The following is a 12,716-nucleotide window of genomic DNA, read 5'->3' on the forward strand; positions in this document are numbered from 1 at the left end:
CACCTCCCAGAAGAAGGGACATGTCACGAATGTTGAGAAGTTTACTGATAATGCATCATCAGGTTTGGAATGACAAAATGGGAGCTTATTTTACATAGATTTGAAAGCACACACACAATCCTCTTGTTTGTTTCAGAGAGCATGGTCCACTATCACACACAGGTCAGCTAACGGTGTTAAAGAATCAGCATCTTCGGGTCAGAGTGCTACAAGATAAGAGAAGAGGTCGGAGACCTCACTGGTGCAGTGCCTCCTTTAATCGCTGTTTTAAGGACGTTCTGACTGCTAAGCAGGTTCTGGTCAAGGTTGGGGCTAGGGTAAGAGGTGCTGATCTGGGATCTGTTTACAAAGCAGCATGTAGCCACACAACAGTCAGTGACCCTGAATTATGAATTGCTACATGTTGAGAACACTTTGTTTTCTTGCAGCAGACAGGCCGATGGACTTGTTGCTGCAGTGTAGGAAAAGAGAAAGGTTCTGCACGTCGGACCTTTCAGGTGAAAAATGGCCAATTCTTCGAGAAGTCTTGACTCGAGTGTACGTATGTTTGTTTTCAGTTTTCTCTCCTTTTTCCTTGACTTTCTCTCTCTTTGCCCTTTTGCCTGAGAGTGAGCTCAGCAGAGATTCCTTTGGCATTACCCTCACCCCAGACTGCTGGAAAACCGAAGTGCACCGGATACTGACCCTTGCTCAGCTTTGCACAATGCTTTAATTTAGTGTGTTGTTAAAGGTAATTAGAAGGCCTTATTCTCCTTTTTCCTAGTTTGTTCTGGTCGGTTCTCTGCCAAGAGCAGGAGGAAAGCAGTGAGTCCACCACCACTTTAGCTTAATAAAGACTCGGAAGAGGGAAACCAGGAAAAGGAAGCAAAGAACCACAGATATTTTATGCTCTAAGTGGGATCAATCCTCCACCATATGTTCTGCTCTCCAAAAACTGGAAGAGGGAAACCAAACAGGGACATGACTGAGATGATACTTTGCATATAAAGTGTGAGTTCAACACGAATTTAGGAATGAACTCAATAAACTCTGCTTTTACTGTATGTTCAAGTCTTGGCAGACAAGAAACTGAGCTAAGAGAAAATAATCTTCATGTATTTCCTTTTTATGCGTCTGTCTTGTTCTGGTAATATGAGGTAAAACATCATTGGTGGGTCTGTTTGCCTAGCAGTGTCAGGTCAAATCGCATCTACAAAAGTGGGAAAACTAGATATCCCTCTTGTTGCATAATTAATGCTGTAGACTTAATGGCAACAAAACGGAGAGGTCACAACAAGTGTAAGGACGCAAAGACGGCAGACGGAGCCACAGAAACGACATCAACAGTGAAACAAAACAAAATGCAAGTTACAGAGAAAGAAAATGAAATGAAAGAAAAAGATATGAGCTAAATGTATGAACTGCACCAAAATTCAAGTGTATACTCAGGTAGCAAATGTAATTCACATTTCACATCAATCTGGTATGTACGTATCACTGTGTCTTTTATGTCTACGTGTGTGTGTGGGTGTCTGCACATGCTTTTAGGCACATGTGCAAATAAATAGAATTGGGAATTTCTTTCTTTATGAAGGTGTGAGAGAGACATGAGCAAGCCCCCCATCAGCCCTCATTGATACCTCCAACACCCCCACATCCAGGCACCAAAACACAGAGGAGCAGTGAGAGCCATGCAAAACCAAACCTTCATGTATTTCGATAATCAGAGAGTAGACACAAATGTGCATCAGCTTTTACCTAGGACACATAAAGCATTTTTGTTGTATTCGGTTTTGGATAACAATACAATTCATTGTTATCCAACACATATGAAGCACACGTGTCAAAGCATATGTAGAGTGTTTTTGCAATTAGATGTAATCAACACTTTTCTTGCAGCTACATTATTATTTCTGAATAAAAGGAAATAAACAAAAGTACTTCAGTAAGCAAAAAAAAAAAAAGGACCACAGCAAACAATATTTGCCAGAATTGTATAACAGATTAACCTAAACGTTCACAGAGAGCACATACAGCATAATTCAATGTTAGGGCGTTCTCACTTTTCCAAAGTAGTTTTACTCCAACTCTGTCTCCAAGCTTCTCGACCCTCCCTTCGCCGCAAAAAGTCTGCATCGACACTCCAGCGCCAACGTAGCCTATATGTACGTTTAAGCAATTTCCGGACCCCGCCACACAACAGCGTTTATCTGACTCACTACTCATACAAGAGATTAAACAGAAGGGGAGTCAGTTATGAATTTTTCGCAGCACAAGAAAGTACAACCTTGATGGCTTGAGTTAGAGGGAGGGACAGAGAGTCCTCTGAATCTCCAACAATCTGAATGTGTTGACAATAAAGTTTCACAGTAAAATATAACCACAAATCTTCAGGATAACCACACACAAAAAATACTGTAACAGAAAAATGAAATGGGACTAAAAAATGTGTAGCTAAGAGCTGGTGGCAGATATTTTTCCTACTTTAAGGAAAGCATTAATAGTTCTCCACTGCGAGTGAATTAAAGTGTATCTACAATACATCTATAAACTTTTGCCTCATTTTACTTAAGATGTGTAGAGTAAAGCATGTAGGAATCAAATTCATCAAGCTGCATTTCTCTAAAGGAGAGGGGAACTTACTCTTTTTTTGCAAGGTTACATGTATTTAATTTGTCAAGCAATGTCGCCATCTACAGGTAAGAAAAACAACCTGCTTATATTTAGGTCTCATTGTTATATCTGTGCAAATTTATTTGCAAAGGAGCATTTTCTTTTTTGAATGTGAATTAAAAGACAAAAACAATAAATTATGTTGAAAGGCCATTATCGAGATATGTACAAATTGCATCTGGCCAATTTTTTCTCGATTTCATATCACTTTTTAAAGTGTCAGAGGCTTTGAAACAGAGATGATCTCCAAAGACTTATAGCTATGTGGTGTATGACATGTTCTGTTCAAATCTAATTCCACTGTTATGTATGAAATTACAATGGCCGACAGCTATTAGATTTGGTTTAATATAATGACAGAATTTAATACGGGCTTCCAAAATTCAATCCAATCTAATCCAAAGATTCCTTAAGAAGAGATAAATATACATACAGAAGGCAAGGACGTTAAAAAAAAAAGAAAAAAAAGAAAAAAGAAAGAAACTGAAGTCTGTTAACGGGTTATTTCCGACTGAGTCTTGGAAGAAGGCACTTATTAAAATTAATCACTTCATTGTTCACGCTCACCCCATAGTCCGGCTCTCTCACTCGTTTTCACTCTCTGCTCTCCAAATGTGCCTGGCCATGATTAAAACATGTCTGTTTCTCCATGACATTGCTTTGACATCATTTAATTGGTATAAGAGATTAAAAAAAAAATAAAATGAATAAAATAAATATACTACCAGGTAAGTGGCGTAACATAGCTCAAGGTGACAGCCTATTATTTCTGTCGTCTCTTTGCCTCAAAGAAGGCAAAGAGAGAAATGTGGGATGCGGTGGAGAAATGCAAGCTCCTTGTTTGCCAAAACTGGGTTTTTCATTAACAAAAACAGGCAGACGCGCTTAAGAAACATACAAATAAATTCAGAGTTTGGAAGTGACGTTTATTTAAAAAGATGAGCTCTAAAATCTCTAAAGAAATGTTTGTTGGTTGCATCTGTACATCTGCACTGATTATAGTTATAATCATGTAACTAATATCCACATTCAATGAATGGTAGCTGTGTACAGTTAAGATATATATGTGCTGTCAGCAAATGTGAAGTATGAAAGGAATTGTGATGTCTTGATAAAAAAAAAAAAACATATTTTTTTTCTTTTTGAATCACGGACAAAAGAAAGGCGGAACAGTTCCGAACAGAGCAGAGGTTTACTCACGACGTCTTGCCTCGTATCCCTCCCCGACGCGATGAGAATGTAGTTCCAGGCCAACGGCAGAAGCAAAGCCAGAGGAATCATATAAAGCTCAAAGTTCCAGACAACAATGGTGAAAATCTGTCGGAAGAGAAAAGGGAAACAAAAAAAATGAGGAGAGTGTAGATTGGGAACGCAAACATTTAATAGCCCGCACTGTTGATTGCTTTGAGGTGGCTGCATGTGCGATTGGTGATAATACACAATTGCGTGGAAACAAAACGGAAGATGGAATAAAGGCAATAGGAGCCGAGATCCTAACATCTTGGCCCCACGGAGATGTGTTGGTCTGCAGTTCAGGAAGGAGGACGAGTTTGAGCCGCCATAGCCTCTTCCCTTCGTGCCAATCATCCAACAGCCCGAGGTCGTGTACCATTTCAGACGCAGCTCATCAAAGCTGACCCTTTCGAGCTCAACCCCAAACTCCAGAATATGACCCCGCACACCCCGAGTCCCTAACCCTGTCACTCCAAGCCCCAATACCCTCTTCTGCTGCTCCAAAAGACTCATATGCCCCGTCTCTAACCTCCACTGCACCTATCTGCCAAAACCATAACCCCTACACCTCCCCTCTCATCACCAAACAAGAAGAGCACCATCTGAAATTGAACCTTTCCCTAAACCCGGTATTCTGGTTTTTGTAAGGCTCCTTCAGCCTCCAACAACAGATTTCTGCAGCCGTTGGAGGAGATATCTGTGGGAAAGTTAAATTGCAAATGCTCATGGTTTGATATTTTTAAGCAGTATTGTGCGAATAGTGAGGCAGCTTTGTTTCAATTGTTGCTTTAAAAAAAACAAAAAAAAAACTGAGATGGGTTATTGTGTGGGAACAACATCCGTCAGAGACAAACAGACACAAAAGCATATTTATCCTTTCAAATAGTATCATGTTTAAAGCGCGCAGAGATTTCTCACGACTGATAAAATCTTGGCGGCAATTATAACCGAACGCTGAAAACGCAAGCCGTGCCTAATGCCTAATGTCCTCTAGCCAAACATATTTATCAAATTTAAGTACAACAAATCCATTATTTCACAATAAGGAGCAAAAAAATAAAAAATAAAAAAATAAAGATTTGAAATTAATTACTCTGCGTAGAAATGCATCTCCGTTTAGCAATCAGCTTTGGCAGGAAACTTTCAAGACTGGTAAAATTGAGACTATTACTATATAAAGCAGATTTATTGGTCTGTGTTGCAATTAATCCATTCTATTTGTAGAATAACACTGTTCACAAGTGGAAAGGGGAAGGTTATTACAATCACGTTGGTTTATTTCTGAGTGTGCGTGCGATTGTTTGGAAGCTCTTCGTTGCTCTTGTAGCCGAAGGTTAATCTGAATATGTGGTTCAACAGCAGTTTCTTAGCTGATTTGATTGAATACTGAATAGTAAAAAAAAAAAAAAAAAAGCACAATGTGTGCCGTGGCAAACTAGTCTTATTCAGAAAAGTTTGAATGGCTCTCATCCAAACTTTATACATACATACATAAAAAACCTTCATGCAAAATTGACTAAAAGACCCTGAATAGCCAGAATGAAAAATAATAAACTAAATTAAACATTAAAAATGTCCAGCACGTCATAAATTTTTCTCTAAGTTTCAATTCCTTCTTTAAATAAACCTGAGTGGGTTTTGGTTGCTGCAGCTTAGAAAATCTCCCAAAAGTCTTGAAATCACACGCAGTCTCTCTCAGGCTCAACCCCCCCCCCACACACACACACAGAGATTTGTTCTTAAAACAGCTGTGCAGGAGAAACACACATTTTAATAATTGATTATTTGTATAGCAAAAGGCAAAACAACTTCTTCTTCCTACATCCTAAAAACATTTACCACAGTGAGAGAATAGAAAAAAAAAAATCTCCTACAGGAAAAACTCTTCGAAAATACTTGCATACTTCTCGCAAACTTACTTTCAAACCCATCTGCAGTCAGATTATTATGCTCCGTAACAGTAATAAACTCTGAAATAATCTCTGACAAAACAATGTGCCGTCGAGGTGCTAAAACTTGACTTCGGTTGAACAAACAAAGCAGCTCGCTCCTTTTAAAACCTATTCTTGTAGATTCTATAAATAACAGCAAACATCTTTATGCAGATCCACAGTCGCTCCTTTTAAGTTCACTGTTAAAAATATACCGTACACATCCTGCTGTGTAAATATATTTCCTGGTTATCTAATCACTAGCTGGGAAAATTAATTCTACATTCAGAAGATGTTTATAATAATCCTCAATTTTTTGTTTCCTTTTATGCTCTTCTTTGTTTTTAATGTTTTTGTTTTTTTTTCTTTATCTGCCTGGGGTTGTTTAACTTGTCATCCCCCTTTCTCGTCTGTTCGTAACGCGGCTGAAGGCGAAGTTTTGACTGGCAGCTAGGGAAACCGGACACCCGGGCTCAGCGGCGGCTGGCCCCTGCGTCGTCTTTGTGCCCACCGGCTGGACACTGGGGGCCCTGCGGTACCTGGACCTTTCCACCAGGACTAGGCAATCGCAGCCACCGCAGTCAACCCCCCCCCACTGCTTGCTGCCGCTCGCCACACAAGATAGGAAGCGCTTCGCCTGGAGAGATGGGAGTGGGAAGGAGCGCCTGCTGTGGATGTCAGTGACCAGAGAAAGACGGAGGGGGGTTGGGGGAGGGGGGGACAACTACAAAAACACACTGGATCAAATGGAAAAAGTGGAGGAAGATTGTGAGTGAAGTTCCAGATGTAGACTATGGAAATCATTGGTAGATTACTCTGTGTGGTCCAAAAACCCATATGATTATGACTCGTACTGGATATAAGGATACACACACAAAAACACACACACACACACACACACACACACACACACGCGCGCGCGCGCGCAAAGGATGCTGGGCTCGCATTGTTCTTGTTTTCACCTATGCTACTGAATTTTCATGGTAGAGGTTTGTAAACTTCCAAGGCTTGTTTCTTTTGCTGTTTTTTAATTATTATTTTCCATTAATGTGTTTCTATATTCATAAACATATATGTAAGTAGTCTTGCTTTGGATCTATGAAAATTAATTTTGATTTTAGTCATAATTAAAAATAGCTATTTTGCTATTTTATTTTCAAGATCATCAAAATTTACTATGTATTTCTTGTGTATTTTGTTTCATAGATGGACATTTGATTTTGTCACCAAGACAAACAGAAATAGTGACGGGCGATTAAAAGCACGTCAGGAATAAAAAGAGTAGTGTTTTACCTTCAGCCAACAAGTCTAATCATTAAACAGTGTATCGTTTAGTGCAATGCTTTGTAAAAATGCTCAGAACAAAAGTATCATTTTGTCATAAAAACACAGAGAATAGGACTTTTTTTTTTTTTTTTGTCTGTCACTGTCAAATCTGCTAAAATAGTTTAACAGCAGTTAGAGCCCGAATTTGAACTGGGCAAACTTAACATCTGAGAACAATCTGAAAATCAAATGGCTCAAATAATTAAAACAGACATATTAAAGTAAAACCACAGTGTCTTTTCTTGTTACATTTTAGCACAAATATTCATACCCTAAAATATTAATATATTTTGTCATGTCTTTAGAGTTGGATTTGATTTCGGTTCTGATCTTTTGTGCTTCTTTGTTTTTATATTATTATTATTATTATTATTATTATTTGAAAAACAACAAGAGAGGAATCTTTATTGAAAACATTAGGGAAACAAAAAGTCAAACTAATGCATTCAAGTGCTCAGTGTGGGGATTTTAAAAGTTTCGTTTCTGGTTCGAAAACAGAGCCCGCGTCCTGACGGCTTTCTGCAGCAGCACTGTGGGAGGGTAATATTCAGTGCTTTGGCTTACATTAACCACACACCAGGCTAACTTTCCCCCTGCTCAGTCTCAGTGGACTGAAACTGAAGTTTGGATTTCAGAGTTCCCCCTTTATCTCTCTTACATCAATATCCATGCTGGCACTAAGTGTTGCCAGACAGCAACTCGAAGTCCTGTTAAGTTCGGGCGAACATGAAGAAAGGGTGGCGGTGGGGAGGTGGTGGTGGAGTGGGTTGTCCTGCTTGTGACCAGACCCTTTATTTGGCGGTGCTAGACTGCCCCCTGCTGCTCAGCAGCAGAATAAAGTGTAATTTGTGTTGATCTAATAAAAAGAAAATCCGTCCAATCTTGTTAGAACATGGTGAAATAAAACAAAGCATATGTCCTTCGAAAGAAAAGTCTTCAACGGCACCTATTAGACGTATTGATCCGTTGACTCTCTAACAAAAAGGTCTCATTTTCTGTTGAGTCTTTATCTCTGATGATTAAACCCTGACTTGGTATTCTCTGTCAGTCACGTCACAATATTCCAACTATCATTCTTTTTTTTTTTTTTCCGCGAATCAAGCAAGCAGCAAAAATGTGAAAGTATATCTTTCAAAGCTGTCCCTTGCTGTGGGCAAAGACGAACCCCCGACTTTAAAACTTTTAAAAGTTACGGAGGCTCTTTGAAGAGAAGTCAAAGGAGCAATTTAAAGAGACCCAGAGTGGTTGGTGTGTGCCGCTCGCTGCTGCAGCGTCACAACCAGACATGTGCAAACACACGTAGACACTCGAATGGTTGCTTCTGTACCTGTCTTTGCTTTTTTTTTTTTTTTTTTTTTTTTTTTTTTCCACCCCTCTTCTTTTTTTTTATTTCAGCTGGGTGAATTTTTATCTAAATGCAAAGCAGGTGATAGGTGCTCCAGTTTCCTCTAGAAGTAGCTCCCTTGTCTGGGCTCTCTTCCTGATAAGAGTCCTACTTTGCCTGACATAAAAGAGCCTGGTATCATTTCCCCTGCCTCCCCAACAACCCCCAGCTCGCTGCCCTCGCCCTTCCCTGAGCTTCACAAAGCTGCCTCTATTTGCTCCCAATTCAGGGCCCAATTGCAGATAAAGTTACAGCAAATTTGTTTGGAGGAAGAGCCGCCGAGGCCTGTGGTCCCTCGGGCAATAACAGCCTTGTCTTGCAGGGGCCGCGGGGGAGAGCTGGCAGCAGCGGGAGAAGAGAACCCAACACCGCTCGGCCCGACAATGGCCTCAACTTTCTGCAAGGCATGGCGAAGAGGAGGGGAAGAGGGGGTGGAGGGGAGGAGGCGTTGGGAGATAAAGGAGAACGGGCATTGGAAGGATGGATGGACGGGCGGATAGGAGGGAGAGATACTCGGCTCGCAGGTGTGGAGAACGGAAGCAGACGCTTAACCCCGAGACAAGGAATGGAGACACCATCCACAGACACATACGCACACAAAGACACCACCCATCATGCAGGACAGGAGGTAACTCCAGTAGCGTCCATTGTGCCAACGCCTCAGGCAAAGCTGCCACGGTGGCTGATTCACTGTCGGGATGGGCGGATGACAGCAGTGTGGGTGTGAGAGAGAGAGAGAGTGAAAGGCTCCATGTGAGACTATGCAGTATCTCTCTTTCTCACACATGCACACAAAACACACACTAATCACAGCTGGCACTAATGGGTGATGTGTACATGCGGCTGGCATTTCAGGATTGGGCAGAAGGAGAGCAAGAAACCATGAAGCGAAATTTAAACTTTTTTTTTTTCTTTTTCCTGTGGGGAGGGAGTGTTCTGCTGTGACATGTTATGACAACTGCATTTTGATGTACTTCTAAAAAAACCTCTGACAAAAAAATAAAAAAATAAAAAAATAACAAAAAAGTCTCAAATATATCCCCCCTCAGGCTTGCTGGAGTCTGATAAAGTGCGCACATTTGTAAGTTCTGAGACTAAATTGCCCACAGAAAGTTAGGCGTAACATCTGTCTGCAGGCAGGAACGCACATGTGTGCGCACACACACACGGACATAATCGCACGCAGCAGCAGCAGCAGCAGCAGCAGCAGCACACCTTCATGAATGCACCACCTTGGCCAGATGGCCCCCCATAAAAACCCACTTAAAGAGATGAGTGAAGTGATTAAGAGGCCTCTCAAAGTAAGGAAGAAATGAGATGAAGGAATGAAGGGAGAGGGAGGGAATACCTGTGTGGAGAAGAGGCCCTAAATACTCCAATGCTTTTAGCTAAGTGCACACTCCTACGCTAGCAGACTCCCTAAAGGGTAGGGGTGGAGCTGGGAAGGAGGAAGAGGAGGGAGAGGGGGTTGGGGGGGAGTGTGCACAACGACACCTAAATTTCAGAATTACTATAAACTGTAAAACACTTTGTCCTTGGCCTAGATACACCCTTTGTCATCATCTGAACACTCTGGGTATAAAGAGAGCACAATAAGAATAGTCTGAGCTGTTAATCCGCAATGTTGTGCACCTTGCATTACAAAGTGCATGTTTGAAGGCTGAACAGCTTCATGGGTGTTCACACAAAGCTTGAATTGTTAAGAACTGTACCCTTTCCTATCATTTAATCATATAAATAAGACTGATTTTCATATTTTTTTAATCATTTTTTTGTGTCTGACCTGCTTATTTGCCCCTTTCACTTATAAGTGAAAAAGAATAATGGCAAGTCCACAGGAAATAATATATAAATTATGGTTTGAAACAAATTATTCCGCCATTTTTCACAATAGCAAGTGCAATGATGTCACTCTGACAACCCTCTTCAGTGTGCAAGTTGCAGCTGTGTGAAGAAGACGTAAATTCAATTATTATCAGAAATTGCAAAAAAACCGACGAGACACTCTATGAAGAAAATGTATCTTCCATTTATTCAAGCTGCCAAGACGCAGAAAATTCAGCAGAAAGCAGGAAGGTAATGTTTACAAGCAAAATTCTATCTGTTAGGAAATATAAGGAAACTTTTAGAAATGTCAGAACATTTAAGGTCTATTTACTGTACAGGGAAAACACACATTGTGGTGGTAGGTATGCGCTAATTGTGCTAGCCACTTGTATAACAGGCAAAAAAAACAGTATAAAATGTCAACAGTTTAATCGCTGAGTATGTTTTTTAAAAATAAGGATATCCATCTTAGCTGCACAGCAGTGGAAGACCAACTGCTATCTCGATTACAGAAATCTCGCTTAGAGCTCCTGGTTGGTTACAATAAACGATTGAAGGATTTGACGATCAATAGTAAATAAGAGCTTTTTTCTTTACAAATAATAATTTGGACAATACATTATTTTGAAATGATTGAATAAGTAGTGATTATAGCAGTCATTTCACTGTGCAGAACAAAGATAATATATCTCTTTAGTTTGTTCTATTTGCACAAATACGTCTGTCTGGCAACCTGCACGATTTTACTGTACTTCTAAATTTTTTTTTTTTAAATATGACTTTTCAATTTTAAATTTATGTTGAAAGAAGAAAAATTCATATTCATAATACTAAAAGAGAAAGAGCTAAAATCGGGAGGTCAGAACTTTAAAAATTACCCAGAAAATGTGACACCCGTGAATCTCTGAAATGAAATGCAAACATGCATTCCAGACCCACACAGACACACACACACACACACACACACACACACACACAGAATATAATGGAAAACGTTAACTGATCAATACTACGTCTCTTCTGACCCAACTCCTGTGATGACAGTGTGACCTGTTGTACAAACACACACACATACAGCCTCAGTGAATATTAAGCTGGTGTCAAATGGCCAAATGGAGCTAATGTCTGCAATGGAGACACTTAGTGCTCCCATGGTAAAGGGCCAGGTCAGGTTAGGCCCACCTGTCCTGTAGCTACTTAAGTCAGTGGACATAAAGCAGACAGGACTAAATGCCTGCTCTGTCATCTTTTAGGATAGAAACTTCAAAGCAGCCTCTGACTGCGCCCTGCAGTAGGATGTCCTCTCTTGATAGCTCTGCTGTCCAATTAAGCTTCACCTTTTAATACCAGACGCAGATGACAGAGGAGAGCGAAAGAGACGTGGGAGTGCACTGGTTAAACAAGAGGAGAGAAGTCGTCCCCTTTTCATGTGCAGGAACTGCTTGTAGTTGTGTTTGCTCTGCAGATGGACACGAGAGTCTAACAAAAGATCATTTCAAGCTGCAAAGTCTAATCACTGCAGAAATGATCCCAAGTACATCTGAGAACAACCCTGCTTGTTCCTCTGCTGTGTGTGTGTGTGTGTTTGTGTGTGTGCGTGTGTGTGTGTGTGTGTGTTTGGCGTATATATATATAAAAAAAAAAAAAAAAGTGCAACCGCAGGTGCTCCCACACCTACCACAAAAGCACAGATGCTTCTCTGCGGAGATTCCCATTCGAAGCAGCTGTTGATGTAGCAGCCTGTGTTGATCAGGAACATGATGCAGCGTCTGACTCGGTTGAAGTTGCGCAAAAGCATCTGAAGAAAAGCAACACACACGCAAAAAAAACAAAAAAAAAAAAAAAACGTCTTAAGACAAATGAAGTCTCGTGTTGAAAATGAGCCATAAAAAGGAAAAGAGCAGACTGTTATTTAGACAGTTTATCATTTCATCGTGAACGTTGCATAAAACGTTTAAACAAGCTGGCAGGTAATAACACTTGGTGGGAGAGAAAATGAAGCTGAAAAAAAAAAATGACACTGATGCTCTCGGTGATCTACGGCTTTGCCTAGTAGCACACAGGATTACAGAGGTGTGGTTCAACGTTTTTAATTCATGTCTGGATAAGATTTAGATTCAACGCAATTCTGCTTCCTTATGTCATCCAGTGGCACATCCAAACCTCTCTGTGCTCCATGTGTCGGTGTGCTTGTAAAGACAAGTAGAGCTGCTGCCATTGTCCTGGGTTTGCAGCCATTTAGGGAATAGCGTAACAGACGCAAGGACAGGAAATTACCCAATCAGGTCACCAGCAGGAGAAATTGTTCCCAAAGGAGATCCTGACTTTCCAAATACCTCAATGAAAAAAATACCTAGGTTGTT

The 12,716-nt window shown here is 40.5% G+C and overlaps 1 protein-coding gene across 7 annotated transcripts in view; it reads right to left on the minus strand.

The window, feature by feature from the left end:
* Positions 1-12,716, minus strand: part of mctp1a (multiple C2 domains, transmembrane 1a) — a 139,040-nt gene that overhangs the window by 41,106 nt on the left and 85,218 nt on the right. For all 7 annotated transcript variants that reach the window (XM_016677008.1, XM_016677000.1, XM_016676986.1 and 4 more), the window contains 2 exons: positions 12,032-12,151; positions 3,853-3,969 (listed from right to left, as the gene is read on the minus strand). In XM_016677008.1, the coding sequence (XP_016532494.1) occupies positions 3,853-3,969; positions 12,032-12,151 (237 nt within the window). The remainder of the gene's footprint in view (positions 1-3,852; positions 3,970-12,031; positions 12,152-12,716) is intronic.

Source organism: Poecilia formosa, unplaced genomic scaffold, assembly GCF_000485575.1.
Source record: "Poecilia formosa unplaced genomic scaffold, Poecilia_formosa-5.1.2 Scaffold5, whole genome shotgun sequence".
NCBI lineage: Eukaryota > Metazoa > Chordata > Actinopteri > Cyprinodontiformes > Poeciliidae > Poecilia > Poecilia formosa.